Source organism: Haplochromis burtoni, unplaced genomic scaffold, assembly GCF_018398535.1.
Source record: "Haplochromis burtoni strain Fernald_Lab_line unplaced genomic scaffold, NCSU_Asbu1 Contig_159, whole genome shotgun sequence".
Lineage (NCBI taxonomy): Eukaryota > Metazoa > Chordata > Actinopteri > Cichliformes > Cichlidae > Haplochromis > Haplochromis burtoni.
This window is the reverse complement of record NW_024582520.1, coordinates 442,522-470,021: the sequence shown is the minus strand read 5'-3', so window position 1 is coordinate 470,021 and position 27,500 is coordinate 442,522. Positions and strand designations below refer to the sequence as shown.

At 50.1% G+C, this 27,500-nt stretch overlaps 2 protein-coding genes across 2 annotated transcripts in view; both read right to left on the bottom strand.

Moving 5' to 3' along the window:
• Positions 1-18,852, bottom strand: part of srms (src-related kinase lacking C-terminal regulatory tyrosine and N-terminal myristylation sites) — a 25,874-nt gene extending 7,022 nt beyond the window's left edge. Inside the window, exons 1-4 of the mRNA XM_005933202.3 lie at positions 12,843-18,852; positions 9,418-9,539; positions 5,165-5,331; positions 1-112 (exon numbers count right to left, since the gene is read on the bottom strand). The exon at positions 1-112 is cut by the window's left edge and continues 36 nt beyond it. Coding sequence (XP_005933264.1) covers positions 1-112; positions 5,165-5,331; positions 9,418-9,539; positions 12,843-13,216 — 775 coding nt within the window. The 5' untranslated portion in view covers positions 13,217-18,852. The remainder of the gene's footprint in view (positions 113-5,164; positions 5,332-9,417; positions 9,540-12,842) is intronic.
• A 422-nt stretch (positions 18,853-19,274) lies between these two features.
• The window catches only part of LOC102313489 (nucleolar protein 4-like), a 139,176-nt gene continuing 130,950 nt past the window's right edge, over positions 19,275-27,500 (bottom strand). The window contains exons 7-11 of the mRNA XM_005933201.3: positions 26,425-26,616; positions 25,710-25,898; positions 24,352-24,465; positions 21,758-22,010; positions 19,275-21,569 (exon numbers count right to left, since the gene is read on the bottom strand). Of these exons, the coding sequence (XP_005933263.2) occupies positions 21,325-21,569; positions 21,758-22,010; positions 24,352-24,465; positions 25,710-25,898; positions 26,425-26,616 (993 nt within the window). The 3' untranslated portion in view covers positions 19,275-21,324. The remainder of the gene's footprint in view (positions 21,570-21,757; positions 22,011-24,351; positions 24,466-25,709; positions 25,899-26,424; positions 26,617-27,500) is intronic.

Here is a 27,500-nt window from a genome sequence, read left to right as displayed (position 1 = left end):
CTGTGGTCCAGAAAGCCTCCCACACCTCCCCAAAGTGACCTTCTCCCAGTTTCCTCTGGAGCCTGAACTCCTCTCTGGGCCTCTCCCACGGCTCCATGTCGAACAGCTCCCGCTGCACAGAGACAACACGGTGAGTCCACACTCGCATTTCCTTAAACACCGAGTAATCAAACATCATCTGACTCAGCAGTTTAGGGTGAGCCGCGTCAGCACGAGCTGAGCCACAAACACAAGGCTCGTGGCGGGAAACGCATGTTAACCAGGGAGGCGGAGCCTGACAGCTGCTTACTGCAGCATCTCCACTCAAACTGCACTCAGTCAGTCACGTGCTCTGGATGCTAACGGACCTGAACAACGTTCACGTGCATCCATTCAAACCTGCAGCGTGGCATCGAGATCCAGAAACTGGTTAAAACACGTTTTCGTTCTTCTCAGGCAGACGCACCAACGCCTCGGCATGTGGACAGCAGCGACAGTTTCATGAACGGCACAGAGACTCCAGCAGGTTTCTCATAAATTTACTGACAATCAGACGTTGGTTCTACCGATCGAGAGCATCAGCAAATTAACACGACAGAAACGATTCACTCGTGTTGGGTTTTGTTCAGGTTTTGTAATTACAGGGAAAAGGCAGTTACTCTACACTGCATTGATGAAATCTGCTGTTTTCTGATGAACATTTGGGTTCAGCAAATCGATATTAAAATCACCACAAATTCTTTATCATTTAGGTTGCTAAACATAGCAGCAAGTACGGTGGCACGTACTTGCTGCTATGTTACGGTGGCACGGTGGTTAGCACTGTTGCCTCACAGCAAGAAGGTCCTGAGTTCAATTCCACCATCAGGCCGGGGTCTTTCTGTGTGGAGTTTGCATGTTCTCCCCGTGTTTGCGTGGGTTCCCTCCGGGTACTCCGGCTCCAAAGACATGCAGCTTGTGGGGATAGGTTAATTGATTAATCCAAATTGTCACTAGGTATGAATGTGTGAGTGAATGTGAGTGTGAATGGTTGTCTGTCTCTGTGTGTTAGCCCTGCGACAGACTGGCGACCTGTCCAGGGTGTGCCCCGCCTTTCGCCCTATGACAGCTGGGATAGGCTCCAGCGACCCTGAAAAGGATAAGCGGATGGATGGTGTCAAAGCATGATCCTGGTGTCCTATAAATGCAACTTATAATTATATCATCAGCTTTTCCAACATGGATTTCAACACATTCCAATACGTCATCTGTGGTGCTTGACATACATTCAATCAGAACTTTATCTGCATATAAAGCGACAACGCCTCCTTTTTTATTCACCCTGTTCATGTAAATAATTCGTATCCTTTCATTTCACTAACTTTCTCATTGTTTCTGATATTGAAATTATATTAAACTTTAACTTACTTAAACATTCTGTAATTTTAGAGTAAATTTTTATACAGGCTTCTACTGTTGAAATGTGTGACCGATGCGTTTTCCATTTTAACATTCATACTGAATTGGTCGTGTGTATAGAACAAGTGTTATTGTTGTTCTTGGTTATCGGGGTCGGTGTTACTTTCAGGGTCGTGCGTGTTGTGCTCTGCATCGTTAAACGTTTTGAAGTTCGTTTTCTCAGCGTGTGGCCTGTCTTTCAGCAGCCTTTTTCATTAAATGTTCATTTAAATACACACCGTCCCCTTTAGCTTAACTCAATCTTTGTTTTGCGACTCACAAACCAAAGAATAACAGCTGGCTTCGTTTTACTGTCTTTCTGGGGAGCGTGTGGCATGCTGCGATATGATGGCTCTGAATACGTACATTCTTCGTTTGAAGGAATTTTATCACTGGCTGTTCAAGCGTTTGCAGCTCCTCTGCCGGGGCATCGTCACCGTCTTTACCTCCGCCAGCCGTTACTCTGGCGGAGGTTCAGTGTTGCATCTCCGGTCCACTTATGACTAAGTCATCCATTTTTGTGTTTTGTTCCAAGTTGTCTGTTTTCTTGTCCTTCTCCTTTATCAAGTTTTTTAGTTGTTTTATATCATCCAATAGGTCATGTAGCATATTAGTTGTTTAGCCACTTTGCTCAGTTCATCAGACATGAAATTAAGTGATTTCCTAATCTCCTCCAACTCCTCTTCAACTCCTGGGTTTGCTTTTTCAGGCGGCATTTTGAAAACGGTGAGATTGTGATGGCCCGTTCAGGCTTCCTCACTGTGCTATAATCATGTTGTTGATAGTATTGGACTGTAAAGGTAATCATTTATGGACCAGTAATAAGCAGCAGTGTCTATACTGAAGTGTTTTTGTGGACCACAGTTATTCAGTGACCAATGAGGTGGCTGGTTTTACTCCTATGAGAATTTAAAAAGTAAAGACACAAATGTGAGGAGATGTTGTGCTGCTCAGAATCAGGATGAAGGTTTGGTCTCCAAGCTGTTAATAGTCAGTCATTGGTTCCATCAGCTGTTCATTAAACAAATGGAGACAACACATCAGATTTAAAGTGCTGCAGAGACTCCTGCTGCCTGCAGGGGGCGCCTGTGTCTGCACTGCATCTGTTTCAGAGCTTCGATTTAACCTGAGCCGAGACTTCAGAAGCAGCTGATGTCATCAGGGAGGGGAGGAGGGGTTGGTGGCGGTCTGAAACGTTGGCGCGCTCTGCTCCATCGCAGGCATGAAGACAGACTGCAGCTCACAGATGACATAATTACACTGCTGCATGCTTTTATTCTGAAACTCTTCCACATACTTTACTTTGTTTATGACACTTCAAACATGTTTTGTCTACGGAGCGTCTTTACTGTCAAAGTGTGAGTTAGGGGCCGGAGGAGCCAACGGTAACATGAGGCACTATAGTTCAGAGGTCAGAGGTCAGGAGGACCGCTCCAGCCGCTTTCAGCTCCGAGCTTCTGGAATAACCAATCTGTGGCGTTGTTTTTGTGCCACTATTCTGAGCGCACGACAAATGTGCAGGTGGAAGTGTTGCATTTTGAGGAGAAATTTATTTTGAGCGAAGAAAAGCTGAATTTGACTGGACAAAATCCATTGCTGCGCGCAAAACATGTGTTTCAGTGTTTGCTATTATCCACACACACACACTGCTCGTGCCTATGGTACGACACATTGTTTTTGTGCCCCTGGTACACCGCTCAGAAACACTTTGCCACACACACAAACAAACGCACGCACTTCTCGTGCCTATGGTACGACAACTTTTCTCCGTGCCCCTGGTACACTGTGCAGGAGCACTTTGCCCCCCCCCCCCCCACACACACACACTGTGTGTGTGTGTGTGTGTTTGTGTGTGTATAATATTTTTGTTCACTCAAATTGAGCTTTTCTTCGCTCAAAATGCAACACTTGCACATTTGTTTTACGTGCGCTCAGAATAGTGGCACAAACATTAAACATTCAAGTTTAAAATGAAAGTAAAAACCAGTTTGTGGTGAGACTACAGAAAACACAGCGACTGCATTCCTGTGATTCCAAGAAGCAGGAAGAGCTCATCCTGCGGGTCATGCATCACGCTACTCATTCATGCAGGCAATGCACGATGTCATGTTGGCCGTGACCATCTTTGCGGACCCTTCCAGGGGTCTTAGATGCAGATGTTTGATGATGTAATTACTTGACTTTGACTTGCTGTTAATACACAGAACAATAGAGGAATGGTTTTAATGTTAAACATAAAATCCTTTTTTTCTTTAGCGTCACTGGTTGGTGGGGTTGGGTCACTGTGGGCCCTCAGTTCAGCTCCCCTCCCTGCACGGCCACAGGTTCCACTGTGGCCCCGCTCAACATCGTGACCTGTTCCTCTGGCACTAAATACTCATCTTTTTATGTGGCCACAGCCTCCAGTGTGTTTATCGGTCACATACGGGTCGCCTGGCTCGTGTTACAGCAGGTATCAACATGTGTGGGGAAAATACATGTTGCTAAGCAACGTGGTATGGTGTGATTGCGTTTTACACTCATTTCTGTGGCGTCCTCAGCGGCTCACAGTTATACATCAGGGGTGGGCAACTCCAAGCCTCGAGGGCCGGCGTCCTGCAGGTTTTAGATGTGATCCACCACAGCTGATTTAAATGTCTGACCTCCTCAACATGTCTGAAGTTGTCCAGAAGCCTGGTAACGAACTAATCACGTGATTCAGGTGTGCTGACCCAGATCTAAAACCTGCAGGACGCCGGCCCTTCAGGACGCCGGCCCTTCAGGACGCCGGCCCTTCAGGACGCCGGCCCTTCAGGACGCCGGCCCTTCAGGCCTGGAGTTGCCACCCCTGGTCTACACGGTCATGTGATCCCTTTGTTTTTGCCCCACAGCCTGAGCCTCACTGCTCGATGAATACACCTGCTGTAGGGAGTGATGAGGTCAAAACGAAGCCTCGGCGCGTCTAGTGTCGAACATTTCAGTAACAGCGTGTGTGAACATGACGCAGATATAAACCATTACTAACTAGATTTAAAAAACCAAGGTGGAAGATGGCCATTGTTTATATACAGTCTGTCATCCTGTTACTTGGGCCTTTATTTTAATATTATTACTGTTTTTGGTAAATATAATAATAACATCATTTTATTTACTATATTGATTACATATAATGATGTTATAATTATATACAGTTGATGAGTCAGACATGTGCGTACAAACACTTTCAGCATTAACACATATTCATGCAGCACGGCGTGACTACAGACTGCTGGAAGGCTGCTCATGTTTGTGTACTTCTATTGTTGTGAACTCAGTCGTTACAGTGAACCTGCTCCACTGGTGGATCTTCATAAATGTAAGGGCCAATCAGACGTGGAGGAGCTGCTGGTTTCAGACAGAGGATGCTGTGGCGAGCAGGTATCAGCTATCAATCAGCTGCTCTGTCCACGCAGACGTTACAGAGAAATGTAACGTCCACAGCTGGACGGCCAGGATTGAGCATGTTTACGTTTTTCTGGTCGAAGCTCGCTCTCCGACTAAAAGCAGTTTTTGATCCGCGTCCTCGTCATCGCGTCAGATAAAGACTGTAACTTAAAGAAGTAAAGCGGAGCCTCGTAGCAGCGACGTGTGAAAAATACAAATGTGCCGTAGCTTCAACAAGAACGAAGCCCATCAGGTTTCAGCCTGCGAGGTAAACGACGGTGACCCGCCCGCAGCAGGTCGGAGCCGGCACAAGGAGAAGCTAAAAGCTTTTGTTTCAGAGTCCTACCTGCTGGGCGCATGGCTCCTCCAGCAGCACGCCGAGGCTGCGAGAGTTTTTCTGGTAGTAGGCGATGAGCTCTCCCAGTGTGGCGAAAGAGATCTTATCCGAGATGAGGTACGCTCCGATGGAGGAGCGCTGGACCCGGAAGTGGAACACTTTCCCCTCGCTCCGAGCTGTAACACAGAGGGAGGAGCTTAATGTGGTTATATCATCAGGTTTTTACTTATACTCCGAGACCAATGGGACATAGAAGAGATCCTGGGTGCTTTAACTGCACTCATGATGGGAGTAAATTTACTGTGAGGCAAAGCCGAGTTTCTGGCATTTAGAGGCAGCGCTGTTGGTCCGAATAATAAAACCTGCAAACACGGGGCCTGACTAAAGAGGCCTACTGGACTTATTCTTTTATACATTTGATCCTGTATGAACGACGGCTGAAGAGCCTCTTCAAGCTTCAGACGGTCGCCTCATCCACAGGTAACAGCAGGCTATGACATGTAAAGTCAGCTGCCGTCAGGTGCAAGTACTGCTTATCATGGTAACGTGATGAGCGCCATGTTTGATTGGTGGAAGGAAACAGACATTAACGAGGCTCTGACGATGGCCATCTGAGCACGTGCAGCAGAGTAACCTGAAGGGGAAAGGTTGAGCACAGTCGGTGATCTCTGCAGATATTTTTGCATCAGCCGTGAGGCCAAACATGCAGCTTTCAGGGCTCACCAGGACTCGCTCAGGGGGGACGTCGGCACACGAGCTCGACCACAGCATCAGACTCCAGGAAGACACACAGTTACCTTCATTCATGCTCGCCAGTTAAGCGGTCTGCTTCCTCCAGTGTAGTATATATATGGAGTCATAATTAAACATGAAAAAACAGGTTAATGATACAGGATCGTTTTTAATACTCAAACCCTCCTGATTTTCCCTGTTATGAAACTGTGGACATGCTCTGCAGCACTGGCTGCACATGCACACATATGCAGCAGTGTTACATGTACTGACATCCAGGAAGACGAACACGTTTTTATATGTGTGACTGAGCTTCGCTGTGCTGCACTCTGCTGTGTGCAGAGCCCTGATGATGCATATTTCAGCAGGACTAGCACAGTGAAAACTGAGCATCTAACTGCAGCATCGTCCCCCTGGGACCGAAAGGACCTTGAAGGGGGGCGGGGGGAAAGGTAGAGGATGGAGAGGAAAGAGCCAAGCTGGAGGACACAGTAACAATAACTTCAAGGCCACAAATCCCAGAAATCCTCCAGCACCTAATCCTGATTAGAGAGCTGCTGTGGCTCTGAGAGCGCAGCGAGCTCATGCACATCACAGAAACAACCAATGAGCTGCTAAAGCTGAACCACTCTGTTTACTCACAGCTTCCTATTTTACCTCTGGACTCTAACAGAAGAGCTGTGCATCAGTCACAGTCCAAAATAATCCTTCTGTACATGAACAACTGTCTCACCACTCTATAAGCAGGCTGTGAAGTAGTGGTGTTCCAGTTAAAGGGGTAACCCTTTCCTGGCGCTCCTCAGCGCTTCCAGAGTGTTTTCCACAGACCGGACGTTAGCGTTCCGGGTTTGCTGACACACCTGTGACATTAAACCCACAGAGCGGAGCAGGAACAGCATCTCTGAGCTCCGGCACAAGAATCAGCGGTTACTGTGCAGTCATACACCAGTCTCTGTCCACCAAACTGGTTCTGCTGATCTGTGAGTTTGTGTGTGTCATCTTTAATATTAGTTGGGCTTCACAGATCTGTACCTGCTGTCAGCTGCACAGAAATGTATGCAGTGTTTTCTAATAGATGTATAACCTAAAGGAAGTGTGGATGATGGGAAGAGGACGGCTGCAGTCTGCGCCGCAGGGTTCACAGCGGTTACCAAACATACACTGAGCTCTGAAACTGCTCGTGCTCAGTACGAACATGTGACTTATAAGACAGGAAGTAAGAGAAGGAGAACGGGCCCACGTTGTTTTTTCATGTTCTTTCTTCAGAGTTTTAGGAGCCGACACATCAGCTTAGTGTTCCAGCTGGAAAGGTGAGAGTCTACCTGGCTCCTCGTGTCCAATCAGAATAAAGCAGACACAATCTAATTTATTTCATACAAGTAAAAACTCTGACTTTAACATTAATCGTTTTATGTTTACTTTAAGCCACTGTGGGTCATGGCCTCTGACAGCTGAGCTGGGGGCAGAGTCTAAAGTGACATCATCCACCTTTCATTAAGGTGGCTGAAAAACAAACAAAGGAACAGCAGACACACAAAGAGTCCCTTTGCTGTCAGACCGGTCCGGCGAGTGGACCTCTGCACACCCAAAACATCCACACAGCACACAGCAGACGTGTGACACTGTCAGACTCACACAGTGAATACAGCAGACATGTTTACCTGCTTCTAGAAATTCCACTTCTGCCTTATGGAAAAGACGGCGTCACACAGCTTAACAATAAAAATCAGTCGAGCAGAGCGTGGACGAGCACCGAGTAACAAATACGATAATACGTCTGTTTCATTTGTCTGAAAGGACGATGACATGCTGCTGATTTATAGGAATATCTGACAGAGAATGTTAACAGCAGTCATGTGCTTGTGTTACAGCAGAGCGCTTGTTTTGTGACCCGTCCTAGTTCTGCTATAACCTGATGTGTCTGCATGTCACATTTTTGGCATATTAATGATTTTTAACATGTGACTGCTCACGCCTGTACTAAAAGCTGTGTTGTTGACCTAACTCCATGGCTAACCTTCATGTGTGAGGAAGACACCTGGAATCTATCAGACAGACACAGTGCACACCTGTGCCGAGCACAGTCCCAGACCGGCCCCTGATTAGTGCCAGACCAGCCCCAGATTAGTCCCAGACCAGTCCCAGACCGGTCCCTGATTAGTGCCAGACCAGTCCCAGACCAGCCCCAGATTAGTCCCAGACCAGTCCCAGACCGGTCCCAGATTAGTCCCTGATTAGTCCCAGACCGGCCCCTGATTAGTGCCAGACCAGCCCCAGATCAGTCCCAGACCAGTCCCAGACCGGTCCCTGATTAGTGCCAGACCAGTCCCAGACCGGTCCCAGATTAGTCCCTGATTAGTCCCAGACCGGCCCCTGATTAGTCCCAGACCAGTCCCTGATTAGTCCCAGACCAGTCCCAGACCGGTCCCAGATTAGTCCCTGATTAGTCCCAGACCAGCTCCCAGACCGGTCCCAGATTAGTCCCAGACCGGTCCTTCCTGATTTAGGTCCCCAGATTAGTCCCAGACCGGACCCAGATTAGTCAGATTAGTCCCAGACCCGCCCCAGATTAGTCCCAGACCGGTCCCTGATTAGTCCCAGACCGGTCCCTGACTGGCATTCAGAGCCGACCCGGTCCTCATATCGGCTCTGTTACCAAACTACTGGGATTTAAATGCCCCTGAACACACCTGACCTCTGCCTACTGGTCTTAACCAGGCCACCGTGTGTGGAACTCTCATCAGTCTCCATTCAGACACAAAACAATCAGCTGCAAGTAAAAAACATCTGCCTTCATCGTACTGCAATAAAAGCTGCTCGAGGAATGACCTCATACTGAGGAACCAACCAATCACGGCTGGCTGCAGACCTTCACTGACAGCAGTGCTGAGGAGGGCAGGAGGAGGTGATGGATGGGGAACACGACAGGAGCGGAGGAGGAGACATGCAGCAGCTTCCACCTGGTCTGATGGCTAAAACAGCTCAACACTGAAACTTACAGATAGCTTGCTTATTACAGTTATAAATGAGTGTGAGGCAGGTCTGCACTGATAAATGTGAATAAATGAAACGTTATTAAAGTCCTGCAGCAGCTGCTTAAGTCGGCTCTGTTCCAACCAGTCTTTTACATTTTTAATCCTCGAGTGTTAGAAAGTACTTTAAACGGAGACCTTCGCCGACTCTCTGCTGGCCTCTGACGGACGCGTTTCTGAGGGAAGAAGCTTGGTTGGGTCACTTTACGGTGAGATGGTTCAGTTTGGTTTGGTCTGTGTTTTCAACAATAACGTGGCTCTTTTACTGGGAGGATCTGACTGAGACTGGGAGATGATTGGTTGTTGTTTTCCTGTCCGCAGCCCGGCTGATGACCCCGGCTGTGGCGTCCTCAGGCCAGAATCATGTCGACGCCCACGAGTTTCCTTTAAAGGCAGGCTGCTGTGTACTCGTGGCGTCTTCTCCTCCAACTGTAACTTTTTATACATCAGGCAGTTTGTCTGTAAGAGGTCAGAGGTCACCACGAAGTGCTCACTCACCAGAGATAGTGTACTCGTCACTGTGACTCTCACTGATGCGAACCAGGAAGGCGCCATCTTTGTTTTGGGAGGCGAGCAGCAGCTTCTCCGCTTTCCCACGGTTTATGTTCCCGTAGTACCACCTGCACAGAGACGGAGTGGGCGGGATGATGGGAGGGAGGGAGTGGATGGAGAGAGAGAAGGAAAGGAAGAGACAGACATGAAGAATGCGTCACACGTGAAGCCATACAAGAACAAAAGCACACGTGACGCCCGGTCAGTCTGACAGACTGAGCCGTGCGGTCCCGCCCGTTTGCCCAGACAAACCTGCCTGTATTTACTTTAAGTTATCAGAGAGGGCGGGTCCGAGCGGCACGATGCTCGGGTTTCACTGAAACCAGCTCAAACTCGAGCAGCAACAGGTTTGTAAACCAGAGTTTAATGATGCTGTGGGGGAAACACATCAGAGCTCATTACTGACTCACCCATCATTCGTTTCTGCTAGAAATGACAAAAAAGTAGGAACACCAAACATTTCCTGGTTTCAGGTTTACATGGTTCATGTGCACGTTTTGTAAAAAGATTCACCTGCACCTTTTTCCAAACAGCTGAAAAATAAAACCTGCAGTTCCTGTGCCGTCCAGCAGAGGCAGCAGTGAGTCCAGCAGAGATAAGCATGTTTACAGCCTGATACACACTGATTGGTCCTCCCACGTGACACCTGTACGGAGGAGCACGTTTTTAAAAGTCGCCTACGTTTAAATTATATTAAGTCTGCATTGTTAGGGGGCGTGGCCTCTGACAGGTGGATAGAGACACAGGTGGCTGTAGCTGCTAGGTTGAGCTGGACGTGTTTGTGCTGTTGGAGCCTTTTTTGATGACATCATGTGACCAATAACATGGCTGCTGTGAGGTCACTGTACAAATAAGGCTCCAGTTTCGGATTTTATTTGGATGTTCCGGAGCGCCGACGAGCAGGTTTCTGTCCATGCTAACTGAGCTACATAGCATTAGCTGGTAATTTCATGCTCCGCCCTCTCATCCAAAGGAGGATTGATTTAGATTACATAACAATGCCAGATTCTTATCATATGTTAGGTCAGATATTCTCAGGTGAATTTTAGTGGGTGTTAAAAGTCAAACTGCCTTCCTGTTCACGTTCACAGGCTCAAAGTAACTGATAAGTGTTTCTAAGGAGGCGTGGCCTGCTTCCACGTCATTTCCCAGCAAGTTAAGGAGATAAAGGAATTTGCATTTGATAGCTGTGCTTGGAAATCTTGATATGACGCTCAAAGTAGAAAAGAAGGTCATGAAAGGCTGGAAAAAGGAAGCTGACTGAAAACACAAAAGCATCTGAAAATGCACAGTTAACACTCGGGCACAGACAGGTGGGCAGACTAGACAGGAAAGGGGTGAAACTGGGTGAACGGAGCAGGAAAGGAAGCGATCCAAAGCTCTGAATCATGATGGTTATGAAAATGGATTTGACTTTGATGCAGCTGAACATGATTCCAGCTCAGATCACAAAGCTGAAGTTCTGCACAGGCACTTTCCATTCTCATAAAAGCAAAATAAGTCAGATACTGAAACACTCAGCTGCACCGTGTCCAAAGAAAGATCCCCAGCCTAACTGAGCATGCTCAAACTCCCTAAAGACAAAACTGAGGGCATAAAGACCCACAAAACCCGCAGCACCTGAAAGCAGCTGCACTGCAGAGCTGAGAAAGCCTCAGAAGAGAAACCCACGCCTGCCTGTGTGCGGGTTACTCATCCTTACGTCCAATCAGGTTTGAGCGTGTGAAACTGGACGAATGAGGGAATATAAAGGCTGAAATGAATAAATGAAATGTTTGTTAATGCTTCATTAAAGCTGGAAATCTGAACCGCACGTCTGGATTGCTTCATTTAGCTTTGATGGGCTTCCCTTCCTGCAGAGGACACTTTAGTCTTTTGGTATATTCGTCTGAAAACGTGGCTTCATTTTCCCTCTGATGATTCTGAGATCGTGATGAACATTCCTGGGGTTGTTAAAGGGTCCAGATGTGCGAGCTGGGCTGTGATGCTCTGCAGACTTTGGATGAGTCCAAACTTCAGCAGCCCGACTCGTCCTCTTGTTCTGCTGTCAGACAAACGCAGTCACTGTTGGGTCGGCAGCCAGATACCTTCAGACATTCACACCTGACTTTGTCTGAACGCCGGGACCGTGCTTTTCATTCCTCTGCACACAAAGTCTCGAAACTTTTTAGCTTTCAGGGATGTAATCGGGAGAAATGGGGTCGAAAACGGCAGGAACGTTTGGACGGTCAGCTGACGTCTGACTACAGAGCACCCACGGGCACGCAGCAGGATGAGGGTTAAGCTGCTCTCAGTAAGAGTTCATGTTGTGTCTCTGATGGGCGGAGACAAATGCCATCACATGACAGGAAGAACACGCTGGAAACTTCTTTCTTCTGCTGACTGCTCACTGTGCTGAAGCCCCACCCACAGCTCCACGCCACACTTACGTCACTTTGACGTGTGAAAGCAGTCACATGACACAGTTCTACCAATAACAGATCCACTCTGTTATTCTTTAAAAAGCACCCATTTGCACTTGACCTTTGACCCTTTGGATATGAAATGGCATCACTCTGTCCTGTTTAGGGTTTGTGTCTTTGGCTACTCAGCACCTCTGCAGCATTTCTGACAGCAGGGAAAAACAGAAAAATACACGGCTGTAGTTTCCCGTGTCCGGCCCTCAGCGCCTGAAAGGAAAACGAAACAGGTCCCGGAGAGTGACAGGAGGCACTGGGAGACGGCCCACGGTGCGTCATCAGCGTCAGGTGGAAAGGTGTGGGCTAATTTTAGGTGGATCTTATTATGTGACTAATATTTTCACAGTCACCTGTCACTGTGGCCCCGCCCTAACTTTACCTCAGACTCAGAACCTGAACCAAACCAGAAAAACCTCAAACTCTCAGATCTGTCCAACAAATTTACAAAGAGTTTCTTGTTTAGTATCAATTTTAGTCTTTAAGAGCCTGAAATGTCATTTTCTGTAAGCTGCAGGGACGCTGAGGCTGTCGCAGTTTTGGAGGAAGCCCAAAACAAGCCTCATGGTGTCCCATCAGAGCTGGGACCAGAGCTGGGACCAGAGCTGGGACCAGAGCTGGGATCAGCATCAGGAGTTTCGGTCTCACTGTCAGCTTTTATCTTGAAGAGTCTGTTTCTCTCTGCAGCACACAGACTGACTCCAGATTAAATATCTGCTGCTGCACATCAACAAACATGCAGCCAAAGCTCTGAGTGAAAGTCATCTGAAAACTCAAAGTTTCATTCATTTAAACGACCGTCAACGTGCTCAAGTTCACACTGACGTCCTAACTCCATTCAGCAGTCGACGCCATCACTGCGAGCTGCGGGGTCGCCCCCGTGTGTGTGTGTGTGTGTGTGTGTGTGTCACTCACTTGTGTTTGGCGAACTCGTCCTGCAGCAGAGCCACGTAGTTGGCGGGGACGAGGCCGGACTCCAGGCTCCCAGTGAGCTTCTTGGCCAGCACGTAGTCTCCGCGCTTCTCGATCACCGACAGCTTGTCGCCCTCCTTAACCGTCAGCTCGTCGTCGCTGCGGGCCTCGAAGTCGAAGAGCGCCGCGTACAGCTGCGCGGGCCGCTTCTTGGGCGCGGGGACGCGGATGTCCCCGGACACGGTGCGGATCTCGGCCGCGTGCGCCGCCGGGTTGGCGATGACGTGGTCGCGGGGCCCGGGGTACCGGAGGCCGGGCCATATCCGGTCCCAGAGGCACGAGCAGCACGGCAAACACGCGCGGCAGCAGCTCTCCATCCCGGCACGCGCAGGTCTGTCCCCGCCGCGGCCCGTCGCTCTCACCGAAATGCGTCCTCCAGCACGCACGCGCCTGCCGCTCGCGCCTGCCCCTCTCCGGAAACATCCCGCCCCGCCGGCGGGCGGACCGGAGGAACCGGTTTGTTCGGCTCCGAGCGGCGGGACGCGCTCGGCGGCTGCGGGAGTGCGCAAACGGAAACCGAGGCTATGCGGGTCGAGCACCGGAGCACAGCGCGGAGGATCGGGTTCGGAGCTCTGCGCACCTCCTGCTGCTCACACACCTGCAAACCGAGGGGGAGGAGCCCCGCAGGTGTGTGCGTGAGAGAGAGAGCGAGAGAGGAGGGAGGTGTGTGTGTGCTGGGTCTCCATCCTGTCCCGGGACACCCGGGATGACCACGTGTCCCACCTGCTTTGGAAGTTTTAGCTTTTGTGACGTCACAGGAACAGAAGCAGATGCATCTGAAACTCACCTGACAGCCGCAACACGTTCCGGTGTTCAGGTGTCAGTCCGCCGTTACAAACACACCCACAGGGTGACTCATGAACCTAAGCTGCAGCACACTGGTGTCCAATATGAGGATCGCAGTCCCCCAAAGGGCCACCACACAGACGTCAGAAACATTTGAGCATTTAAAGAATAAATATTTAATGAAATGATGTGAGTGTGGCCTAATTCTAACAACTCCATTTTATTGATATTCCTGCAGTTCCTCTGACGCCCAGCAGAGGCAGCAGTGAGCCTGTTGAAACCTTCCAGTACAAATAAACATGGAAGTGCAGCTGAAGTATGTAAAATCAAACACATGTATTCATACAACGAATTATTGAGGAACACAGGCAGTAAAAACTCAATGTTTAATGACATCATGTGACCGATAACATGGCCAACACTGTACTAACAGACCGAGAAGGCGGAGCTCCAGGATTCCAGGATTGTGATTGGATGTTATTCTGTGTATGTGTGATGCTTCCACACAGTCTGTGCTAGCCAAGCATCTTTTATATACAGTCTGTGTTATGATGTGTAATGTGCTATGAAGTCATGTGATCAAATTACGACGACTTCCCAAACCAAACAGGAAGTGACTTTAATCCGAACGCTCGCTGCTGCAGATTATTCAGCCCGGACACGGTGCTGCATCCGACTGAGCGGATTTCTGTCAGAGGCCCCAGACGAACCTGCAAACGGCTCTGGATGCGATCCGCAGCCACCGACGTAAATGCGGTGCAGTGAGGGGTCAGCATTCGTGATGGGAGGAAATAAGGGCGCGTGAAAGCTGACGTCTGATAGATAGCACACAGTTTTTATTAGTATATTTAGCTTTGTGATGTACAGCTCGGGAGGAAACAAACCAAAAACAAACTGAACGGTCACAAAGTCCAGAAACATTTCAGCCTTAGCAGTGACATCACACAAAGAAAGCTCAGTCTGTATAATCATTGGTTTCTTCGTCATGGACCAGAGTGATATGTAGTCATCAACAGAAAGAATAAGAACCCAGATTTCTTCTTTTTTTTCCTCCGTCCTTTAAGTTGCTTCACATATATTATCAACACTTTTCTAAAGAATCAAAATATTCAGCCACAGGTACTGCAAAAGGTATCCACTGTTATATAGAAGAATAATAAACACAATAAATATAAAAAGAATTGATTTGATATAATTTATATGGTATCAAAGAGAGGGAAATGGGCCTTCAGCTGCTTTTATAAAAGTCATGTCCTTTTTTCTGTTCCTGAGGTTGAGTTTCGCCGTCCGCAGTTTAAGTTTTGCTAAATACACTCACAGACTAAAGACCCGACGCCCGGGACCCGAAATGGCTTTTCATTCACTGAGGAATCGTGTCCCACGGATCGCGGAGGGTCGCCGTGGCCCCGCTGGAATCCTGTGTGCCGTGGAGTCAGCCGAGAGGTCGGGGGTCAACCGCAGCCCACCCCTCCAGAGCCGAACAATCGCACATCTCCCCCCTCCCACACCCAGAAGGCCGCCCGGGAACGCCTTGACTTTCTTCACCGAGCACGTTAGCGTGGCAGATTTAACTCAGCGCTAATGATGCTAACAGGAAGTACCCGATCCCCCAGACCCTACGGAGGACTGAAACTGCCAAAGTGACTGAACAGCTCCAACACTTTAACAGAAAATTAAATGCATCAACCCAAACATTTCTGTCCATATTCACCTTTGTACAGCTTTACCCCGTCTGGCTTTGACCCGGCTTCAGTGACTGTGGCATCTGGACCACATCTGGGCCAGGCTCACCACCTCTCCTGCAGGAAATCGCCGTCTTCTAAAAACTAGACCAAACTGTGCACTACTAAAAATAATGAAAATAAAAATATATAAATAATGTTCTCATTTGTCATAATCCCATAAAACTAACACTGATGAACTGAAAATAGGCTTTAAATTAAAACTAACAGCCTGCAAAACATTTACCTGAGCTGTAAATGAGCCTTAGGTCAGGTCCAAACATGGCTGCTGTGCCAATTACATTCATTTATTCATGCATTCATTTTGCACTTTATTTCCTTATTTACAACATGAAACAGGAAATAAAGAGGAGAATTACAGTTCAGATTAATTTCTTAGTTGATGCATTTAAAGGTGCTAAGGCCATTAGTACTTTTGGCACTCTCAGGCCTCCACAGTGGGAAAGGGCAGAGTGTGAAAGGTGGATAATCATATTTAGTCTCAGTCCCATTTCCCTGTGTGAGGAAGGAGTGAGAGGAACTCAGGAGTGGAAAAGAGAGGCATGAAGATGAAAACAGAAAGAACCAGAAAAGAAAAATAGCAAAAATCTGTACATGTAAACATCACACTTCCACTGAGTCGAACCATGAGGAGAGTTACAGGTTTCACATTGGTATTACTGAAGGTACGAAGGCCCGGCAGAGGACGTCGAGACAGTCACGAGTCCGGCACAAAGAAGTCAGCCAAAGACGGGAAGGAAAGAGAAAAGCACTAACTGAAAACCAGGAAACCGAGCGGCCCGGACGCCGTCTTTATATTCTGACAGAAGCCGTACAGATAGAAAAATAAAAACGCTCCATAACGCCGTCTGCCTTCTTTCTTTTTTTCTTAAAGACGTGTTTTGAGCTTAGATTCTGATTCGATGGGACCTGACTGGCATCGCGACTACAGACGCCGTCCTCCACAGCACTTTGATGTCCATGTCTGCATCTGTTAGAAACCTGCCGCCATGACAGCCAGATTTAATGAGTGAAGCGCGCGTTTCCACGCTTCATCAAACTCGAGTCTTTGAGCCAAAAGGAAACAAACTGAGAGGAACCAGCTGGAGTCGTGGTTCCTGCTTCTACACAGACTGCTGACCTGAGGGTGAGGAACGACCGGGAGCACGATCCCATCGTGAGGTCACGCCCCTTTAAATTCGTCCCTGAGGACCGATCGTCTGAGGCAGACGGTTCAGAGGAAACCGCTCAGACTGTGGGTCGAGCTCTCCTCCTCCTCGCCACGTCTTCCTCCGTGCTAAGAGCGGTTGGCACCTCCTTTGAGTGATCTAAAGGTGACAGCAGCAGGAATGACCCTGACCCTGAACCTTAAGATGACCCCTCAACATCCTTCAGAGGGGCTGACAGGAGGCTTCTGTTACCTGTGGACACAGGTGGGCTCTCCATGCTGACTCACCGTCATCACAGCAGGCTGTGACTGATGGTTTTTCCTTTTAAGGAGTTAAAACAGGTGGACATGAAGACAGAAGGCGCTAAATGTGACGTAAACTGATCGACTCCACCTCCAGAGTCTCTGAGGCCCGAGAGGTCGACGAGACGCCGTGATCTTTGTGACACACTGACCACCTCTGTCTCAACACGACCTTTAAAAACAGAGCAGCTGTGGAGGACAGCTAAGATGAGATCAGCATCCGCGGCGGCGCCGGCCGGGGCCCGTCTGCTGACGTGCACGTTTGGAATGTGTGGTAGAAACTGCTGGAATATAAAAAGACCACTTTAATCACACTACAAAATATAGAAATCAGAAGAATCACGTCATACTAAAAAATAGAAACTGGATAGAAACGCATCTGCTATGTACTCGACCGTGGAGACGTTAACAACGAGCGGAGAAGGAGGCGGCGGCGGCGGTGTATGGCTAAAACACTGGGATCATTCTCCCGATCTGTCCGGCTGTGCCGACAGCAGGAATGGAAACCAAACAGAGAGCAAATTCCACCTTTCTGCAGATTGTCATTTGCTTTTTGTTGTGTGTGATTCAGAAACATCCTCTCTGAGAAACAGGAAGTGATGCGATGATTTCATCAGACCATCTCAAAGGTTTTATGAACTTATTCCTTAAGAAATCCAACAAAAGACGAATAATAACAAGGTCGCCAGAGGTCGTTTCAAAGGAGCAGAAGGTATCGAGGAGGATGAACAGAACGGCTTCGAACATTCAACCCTGGCGTGAGCAGGAAGTTAAAGGAAGTCGGGAACATAAAGCAGAAGTGCATCGAACTGTTCCTGCGTTTCCTCTGAACTTTATGGAGTCCTCAGAGTCCGTACAGGCGATTCTGAAGGCGATCACAGAGAAAGACTGCTTCAAAGGACGCGTTTGGAGACTTCAGGACATCCTCCCCGACAGCAGGAAACCAATCGCACGCTGCCATTCAAAGTAAACAAACAGCTGTTTGTCTAACGGGAGGATCTCGTTTATTTCTCACAAACATTTGGGAGCTTCGAGGCTTTTGGAACGGCAGCAGTGCAGGTGAAACCCCGCCGCGGTCCGAGGGATCGCCACACCTCCAGGTCCCGGGTCTGCTGACGCTGCCGCGACAGCAGAGAGCGGTTCAGCCCATCACAGCACACCTGGACCGGTCCAGGTGACCCAGAGGTGCTGGGTCGCTCTGACTCCGAAAGCCAGGAAGCAGAGGCAGCATCTGAGAGCACAGTGAGGATCAGATGGAGGAAGAGCAGGACGGGACGCCGGGGCCCAAACTCTGTTTACGAGGACGGATAAAGTTTGATTGGACATCGGTGTTGATCGTCCTTTTGAAATGCTTTGAGGTGAAAGGTGGGTCAAAGGTCGTGCCCTCCTGCTCTTCTTCTCGTCTTTTTTTTTTTTTGCATATTTTTCTCCAGTTTTCCTCTCGCTGATCTTTAATCACAGCTTTCCAAAAACAAAACCTCAAATTCAGTCACTTCCGTGTGAAACTTTTCCCAAAGCTCGGGCGCTTCTGTCGCTGCACATGAGCGTGAAGGTGTGGATGTTTGGGTGGAGGCTGTGAGGTCTGAGCTGCCATCACAAACCTTCCAGTGAACGTGGTGATTATCAGTCGCATGACAGAAAACTGTCATGCCACGCCCCCCCCCTTTGCTTCACAGCAGACCGGGGCGTGGGGGGTTGGGGGCGGTCCCTCTGAGGAAACATGCATACACTCACACAAAGGGGCTCCGCCCCTTCACATCACAGATGACTGTTGCTTTCCTCGCTGTGCAAAAAGGGAGCAAATTACAGTGAAATGACCGTCGAGCTGAGTAGAAACCATAATAGAAGCAGAGCATCATCCAGGAAACCAGGAGCTTAACGAGCCCAAGTCCCTAACGAGCGCCTGAGGCCTCAACGAGGGCCCAAACTCCTAATGAGCCCGAGGCCTAACGAGCCCATGGCCCAACGAGCCCGAGGCCTTCGAGCCCGAGGCCCCAACGAGGGCCCAAACTCCTAATGCCCGAGGCCCCAACGAGCGCCGAGCCCAACGAGGGCCCAAACTCCTAATGAGCCCGAGGCCTTAACGAGCCCGAGGCCCCAACGAGGCCGAGCCTCAACGACCGCGCCCAATCCTAATGAAGCCCGAGGCCCGAGCCAGCCTCTAGAGGGCCAGACTCTTAGAGCCTGCAGTAGGACTAGCCGCACCACGAGCCATGGCCCTAATTACCCAGCCTACCCACCCCACGCCAATTAATGAGCCCGAGGCCCCACGAGCCCGAGGCCCCAACGAGCCCGTGGCCCCAACGAGCCCGAGGCCTTAACTAGCCCGTGGCCCCAACGAGCCCGAGGCCTTAACGAGCCCGTGGCCCTACAGACGGCCCACACCCCGACGCCCTAACGAGCCCGAGGCCTTAACGAGCCCGAGACCCCAACGAGCTGAGGTTCAAAATGCACTTTGAAGCTAAATTTCACATAATGAAAAATAATTATCTTTAAACAACGCTATCAAAAGACAAAAGTACTCAGCGGTGATGAGAACGAGAATTAAAGGAAGAGTTTGGGTTTGGGGAAATAACTTGCTTCCTTGCAGAGATCCTGATGGGACGTTTGATGTTCTGACAGCTAGCTTAGCTTAGCTCAAAGACTGCAGGCAGGGGTAAACAGCTAGCCTGGCTCTGTTTAAAGGTCAGAAAATCTGCTTATTCCTTTACAGAGCACCAGCTAACATGTTATGTTTTCTCTCTCTTTTTTTAGTATGGCTTCTTTTTACAGGGCATAACATGCTAATGAGTAAGCTAGCCACTTCCCCCAGCTTCTAGTGTTTAAAGCTAAGCTAGCTTAGGGCTACTGTCTTGTATCCTATATGGTCCAGAAGCTACTGCTGACCCATAAGCATGTTAACCTCTGCTCTAAAGTTTTAACATGGGAGTCTATGAGGCCGACCCACCACTGGAGCCTCCAGAGGACATCAGAGGAACTGCAGCTTCTAGAGCTCCAGGGTTGGAAGGTGCAGCTGAAATTTACAGACAGGTACAACAATGAGGTCAGATTTTCATCTAACTTGAAAGCAAATCCTATTTCCACAAACGTCAAACTCTTCAAGCAGCAGAGCGTAAGCAGGGACCAGAACATCAGGAGTGATTCCAACATGGCTCAGAACCTGAGGGAGGAGCTCCCGCTCCACTTATCTGCTGCCTCACTTTCCTCTCAGACTAATCACAAGTTACCCACTAGTAAACAAACAGATAGTATTAATCTACACGGGACTAGAAGTTTGTACAGCCCTCCCCGTGCCCTCCAAACTGAGGGGAGGGTCCGAAAAGAAGAAGATTCACAGTTAGAAAGTCACAAAACACGACAGGAATCGAGCCCTATGAAGCAAAACAAAGAAAGCAGCCGACCAAGCAGCCAGCGGGATAGAGAGGAGCGCCGGATCGGACCGTCGCTCTCTGAGCCGGTTGGTCGCGTTTTCACCGGGCACTGCGGCGAGCTACCGCCCGGCTGTGTTGAGGTTTCAGGTCTATGGCAGAAGGTCCGGTTTTTAAAATAGCAGCAGCAACATGAAAGTTCATCATTATAATCATAGTAATAACAACAATAATAGTAATGGCCATCTCAGAGTTTAACAGACACACACAGTAAGACGGAGCAGTCCTCCTCATCCTCAAGCCTGACGAAGAGGAGGAGGTTTAGGTCCACGAAGAAGAGCCGGAGAGTAGGTCCAAACAGAGAGAAGAAGAGGAGGAGGAGGAGGGACAGATGCTGAGGTTTCATAGAAGCTGGAGGTAAACCTGCGCACACGTGCACGACTCTCCTCAGAAAAGAAAGAAACGCTGACGACATCAGGAGGCGGAGAAACCCGGCTTCACCTGCAGGAGCTGAGCGTTTGATTGGCAGGTCTGATCTGAGGTATTTCCTGGCGGTCAAAATGGCGTCTCGGATGCATAAGTGAGCGCGCGGCTCCCGGGGCCAAGGGCAAGGACGGGGTGAGGTCAGAGGTGAGGAGAAAGTGCTGAAGGACACAGAGAGCTTATATACAGGCGAGCACGAACAGTCTGTTCTTTTTCTTCTTTCACTTTAAAAAAGTCCAACGGAAAAATCACGAAAGAGAAAACGTCCCAACAAAGAAACGGACAGCGTCCGAAAACAGACAGCCTCAGCGCGACGTCGTTTTTATAACCAGAAGAAGATCGACCCCACAGCTCCCCAGAGAGTCTTTGCTCCTCCTCCTCTGTGATTGTGAGGCGCCTCCGCAGAGGAGCCGAGCTTCCTGCGGCGTTCCGGGTTTTGTTCTCAGGCAGGATTCGGTGGATTCTCCGCCCTCGCTGCGGCCTCAGGTTCCCGTTTTCCTCCAAACGGTCGCCACAGTTTCAAAACCAGGCGAGGCCGGCGAGGGCGCAGGAAACGTGACGGGGTAGTGTGTGTGTGTGTGTGTGTGTGTGTGAGATCAGTTCTGCTGCAGGATGAGGTTTTCCAGCTCGTCTGCTGAGCGCAGCAGGAAGGCGGCTGACTCTCGGTATCCAGCGATCAGCTGACGCACGGCCGTGATCTCTGGCTGGCTGAGCTGGGTCGACGCCCCGCCCCCTCCTCCACCACCACTGCCCCGCCCACTGAGGCTGTTGGCGGCAACAGAAGAGGAGGAGTTGCTGACGTTGGTGGAGGAGTGAGACTTCATGCTGAGGTCAGTGGGGCCTGCAGAGGAACACGGTCGACATTATGATGTCATTACTTAGAAACGATGTGATATTACATAAAATATGTTCCTGACACGAGAAAACATCCACAGGAAGGACCCGAACATTTCAACTTTGGACCTTTGATGATGAAACCACACCCAACAATCTGTAAATAAAAGATGGACTGCTTGTGTCATCACTTACCGTTGGTCTGACCAGCAACAGCAGCAGCGGCAGCAGCAGCACCGGTTGTCAGGGAAACAGGGTGTTGCATGGTGGCGCTCAGGCCTGGGTATCCACGGTAACCGTAGCTGAGGCCAGCGCCGTTGATATAGAGCTGGGACTCCTGGGAGGAGAAGGCTGAGGCGGCCAATGAGTAGGCGGAGTGAGCGAGGGACGCCGGCTCCCTCAGAACGCCTCCGACCCCGGACGGCTTATCCAGAGTGATCTGCTCATCCTGAGGAAGGACAAGGAAGTCAGGAGCTTTTCAAAATAAAAACAGCACGATGGGGACAGGAAGCAGGAATGCTGATGCTGACAGGGGATTTTTCTCTCATGGAATTAAAGAAAAACTTCCAAAACTGGAAAGTTGATAAACGCAAACTGCACTCACAGCAGCTTCGAAACATATTCATGATCATGGGCACCGCCTGCCGTGGGCGTGTCCAGCTACAGCTCTGAATGTTGTATGGATAACCAACACATCACAGGTGTGATGGCAGCTAAACCCAGTGGAGTGGTAATAATTAGTGCTGTCAGCGCCATAATCGCATTAACGTGTGCGTGGGGCTGCACGGCGCTAACAAGTTAACCGTGCTAACCTGTAGACGCCGTGCAGCCTCTCGCACGGGGAATCTGCGCTAACAGAGATTAACGCTGACAGCGCTACTAATAATAATGCAAGAGCAAACACCAACAACTGGGTGAGCGGGGCTGTTAGTGTGTGTGTGTACGATAATAGCAAACACTGTAAGGAATTTTGTTCGCTCAAATTAAACTCAAATTTTCTCAGAATAGAGGCACAAAAATAACGCCATATCCTCGACACTGTCCTCCACACTGTCCTCGCCCCTGTCCTCCACCCTGTCCTCGCCCCTGTCCCTCCACACTGTCCTCGCCCCTGTCCTCCACCCTGTCCTCGCCCCTGTCCTCCACCCTGTCCTCGCCCCTGTCCTCCACACTGTCCTCGCCCCTGTCCTCCACACTGTCCTCGCCCCGTCCTTGACACTGTCCTCCACCCTGTCCTCGCCCCTGTCCTCCACCCTGTCCTCCCGCCCCTGTCCTCCACACTGTCCTCGCCCCGTCCTGTCCTTGACACTGTCCTCCACACTGTCCTCCACCCTGTCCTCCACCCTGTCCTCGCCCTGTCCTCCACCCTGTCCTCGCCCCTGTCCTCCACACTGTCCTCGCCCCTGTCCTCCACCCTGTCCTCGCCCCTGTCCTCCACCCTGTCCTCGCCCCTGTCCTCCACACTGTCCTCGCCCCGTCCTTGACACTGTCCTCCACACTGTCCTCCACCCTGTCCTTGACACTGTCCTCCACACTGTCCTCGCCCCGTCCTTGACACTGTCCTCCACACTGTCCTCGCCCCGTCCTTGACACTGTCCTCCACACTGTCCTCGCCCCTGTCCTCCACACTGTCCTCGCCCTGTCCTCCACATGTCTCGCCCCTGTACTCCACCCTGTCCTCCACACTGTCCTCCACACTGTCCTCGCACGCCTGTCCTGACACTGTCCTCCACACTGTCCTCGCCCCTGTCCTCCACCCTGTCCTCGCCCCTGTCCTCCACACTGTCCTCGCCCCTGTCCTCCACTGTCCCCCCCTTGACACTGTCCTCCACACTGTCCTCCACCCTGTCCTGACCTGTCCTCCACACTGTCCTCGCCCCTGTCCTCCACCTGTCCTCGCCCCGTCCTGACACTGTCCTCCACCCTGTCCTCGCCCCTGTCCTCCACTGTCCTCGCCCCGTCCTTGACACCTGTCCTCCCCTGTCCTCCACCCTGTCCTCGCCCCTGTCCTCACACTGTCCTCCACCCTGTTGACACTGTCCTCCACACTGTCCTCCCCTCCTCCACCCTGTCCTCGCCCCTGTCCTCCACCCTGTCCTCGCCCCTGTCCTCCACACTGTCCTCGCCCCGTCCTTGACACTGTCCTCCACACTGTCCTCCGCCCCGTCCTTGACACTGTCCTCCACACTGTCCTCGCCCCTGTCCTCCACACTGTCCTCGCCCCTGTCCTGACGTCCACCCTATCCTCGCCCCTCCTCGCCCCTGTCCTCCACCCTGTCCTCGCCCCTGTCCTCCACACTGTCCTCGCCCCTGTCCTCCACCCTGTCCTCGCCCCTGTCTTGCACATTTCGTCCCTGAAACATGGCTGTGAGTCAGGGCTGTGCAGGGGCCACAGCATGTGTGTGTCTGCATAATGAGGAGACGCTGCTGCTGTAAATGACAGAAATGTGTCAGCGCTGCTGTTCTGTGGTCATCAGTCGGGTTTGTGTCACAGATTATATTCCTTACTTTTTGAAAAACAGGAACCTTAAATTGCTCGTCTGTTGCTGTGGTGTGAATGGTCTCTATCAGCTCTATGTATGCACTGCTTCACATTTTCCACAGCGAGCTGGATTGGAATCTTTGTCGGGCTGACTCTGGCCCGCGGGCCTCATGTTTGACACCAGCACTGAAGCCCTGATGTTCCTTCGGGGTTTTCTGATCAGAAAGGAGAGAGCGCCTCTGGCTGGAAGCCGTCAGTAAAGCAGCTCTGTGTCGGACACAACTGTGGAAGCACCGCAGGAACTCACGTGGTAGGCTTCGAGGCGCATCCTCTTGGCGGCGTTGCGTGATTCGCTCTCGCAGGCAGCAGCCAGGATGTTCTCAGCCATGGCCGAGGTGAGGTGAGGTGGAGTGGGGCGGGTCTGAAAACAACAGAAGCTCAGGGTCAGAGTCTTCGGGTTCTTCATCATCACGTTCACATCACTAACATCAAGGAAAATCATCCACAGCAGAAAAAAACAGAACAATTAACCAACGAGCTAAAAAAGCGATCAGCAGGAGAACATGAGGAGTGATCGTGAGAGTGGAAGGAAACGTCCAGGAGAAGGTAGTCAAACCGCTTCAGCTCACAGCGAGGAGGAAAACACACTGAGGAAGAGGAGGTGGAGATGAAGAATGAGGGCACCACAGGGAGGAAGAGCCTGAAGATGGAAAATAAGAGGTTTACAGGTGGGAGAGGAAGATGAAGGTAAACTGATGATCTGTGAGGAGAAGAGGAAAAACAAGAAGAAAAAGAGGATGAGGAGGAAGAACCAGAATAAGAAGAAGATGAAACAGCAGGAGATGAAGGACAAGAAAGCTTAGATGATGAAGAATAACATCAGCTATCCAAGCATGTGTGTCTCCACCACCAGGGGCAGCAGAGACTGTGCCGTGATTGGTCAGTTTGTCCTCCACACTCTCAGACTACATTTATGACATTGACCTTCAGAGCTCAGACTCAGCTGTGATGATCACCTGTGAAAGCTCCTGGCTCTGACCTTCCTCTGTGGACGCAGACGTGAGCACCGTGACAGAGACGCGCTGTGACTGCGTGGGACACGAGCTCCGAGTGTCGTTGTCACATGTTCCACTGCAGGCACCTGTACCTGTTCCTTTGGTATATTATCCGGTTCGAGCCCCGGCTTGGACAGTCTCAGTCGTTGTGTCCTTGGGCAAGACACTTCACCCGTTGCCTGCTGGTGGTGGTCAGAGGGCCCGGTGGCGCCAGTGTCCGGCAGCCTCGCCTCTGTCAGTGCGCCCCAGGGTGGCTGTGGCTACAATGTAGCTGCCATCACCAGTGTGTGGATGACTGGATGTGTAAAGCGCTTTGGGGTCCTTAGGGACTAGTAAAGCGCTGTATAAATACAGGCCATTTACCATTTATCCTGAGCTCGTGTCCTCTTTAGCCCCCGTCCTTCTGACCTTGTGTTTAGGTCACAGTGAAGAAACCACTTCAGTGCATCTGAGACCTTCACTTTAAATGCGACTCTACAGAAGTTCAACCATCCCAGCTAACCTTTGAGAACCGGTCCCCTCGTCTCGCAGACGCCCCCTGCAGGGACCACCAGGGTGGACAGATTAAAGAAATAAGCAAAGAAGAAGAGCAGCATGCATGTTGCAGTACCTCCATGCCGTTCTTCTTCATGCGACGGCAGGATTTGAGGTAGGTGCGGATGCGCTTGCGGGCGCGTTCCTGGAACTCTGGGAACTGTCTGCTGCAGGACTCGATGATGGCCTGGATCTTCTCCTTAGGCTGCTTGGAGATAGGCACCATCCGATCCAAGTTCTCGTCCACAAACAGACGCACAAACATCTGCAGGAGAGCGCACACACAGGTAATACCTACATGCATTGACACAGTTCATACACTGGAGAGGAGTTGAACAAAGACAAAGATAACAGCTGGACTGTTCTCATAACACCTGTTTAAATGGTTTTAAGTCTTAAAGTTTGCATTTGTAGGGGGTGTGGCCTATTGACTGACTGTCTGCTAGGCTGAACTGGACCTCTGCACCATGCTTGTGTTGTTGGAGCCTTTTGGAGCATTTTCAATGCACAGATGTGATCAGCATCCTCTGCTCCTTGTCTGTTCTTCGCTCTAAGCAAACGGTCGTTGGCTGTTCGTCTCTGCTGGGCAGAGCGTGTGAACACCTGTCTGCAGTGTCTGGAAGCACAGCTAACGCTAGCTTTGATCATTCGGTAGATTGTGATAATAAAAGTGGATGAAGGTTCAGATGTGTCGTGCTTTGGATCGATGCCTCGAACAGCTGTCCGACATTTCTGTTTATCAGCATAACGTTTGTTGATGGACGTCATTCAAAGCGCCGTCTCTCACTTACATTAAAGGCTTTTAATCTCTCGGGGTCGACGCCCTCCGTGTCGTTCATCTTGTCGTTGTCGTCGTGGTCGTCGTGGTCGTCGTCATCATCATCGGGAGCGCCCTGGCTGCCATGACGCCCCACGGTCAAGTCTTCGGCGCTCAAGTCCATTTTCATGCTGTCGTAGCTGCCGCCTGAACTGTACTGTGGGGACTGAACACACACACACACACACACACACACACACACACACACACACACACACACACACAGTTACGAGCAGCTCTCTGTTTTACACGTTTCAGGGCTGTAAGTGGCTCGGCTGTTCCGACGGACTCGTCCTTAATAAAACACTAATTAAGAGTCTTGTTAGTGTCTGACGGCTCGCCAATGAAAAGGTGCCTACACAGCAAAATCTCCAGTGTTAAATTAACACTGGAGATTTTGCTGTGTAAATATAAAGATTTCGTTCACTGCTGCAGACACTCAGACATCATCATGACGAGTAATTATCAGCTGGAGAACAGTCCAGGCAGGATCACCTTACTAATACTTGAACACTTTCAAGAGAACCAAGTCAAATACTGGTTCCCTCTCACAGCACGAAGAACACCGCCTTTAAAAACACAAATACAGGACAGGCTGCCATCAAAAAACCAGGAAACACATGAAAGAAAACCATTGAGACCAGTGAGACTTCTGGGAGAAGCTCTGTGTGCAGCTGGAGGTCAAACTGAGAGGCTCGGCGGTAAAACGGTGCAGAAACCAGTAAAGAATGTTTTCATTATTTTTCAGTTATGTGCTCAGAGCAAAGTTCAGATGGAAACATCAGACTGACGTATCAGATCTATGACATCACAGAGAGTCTGAGCCGCTAACTGTGTGAGATGAAAGCTTTTATTGTGACGGGCAGAAACAGGAAGAAGTCCACAGAACAAATTGTGGTTCTGTTACGGATGACGTCATGACGACCAGGTCGTCGCTGCTAACGAAACCTGAACTAAGATTGGAGCCCAGGCAGTCATGTGACTCCTGAAAGAAACCCACTCAAGCTGTGTTAGACCGCACTCCATAACAGCGTGCACGTGCACACACAC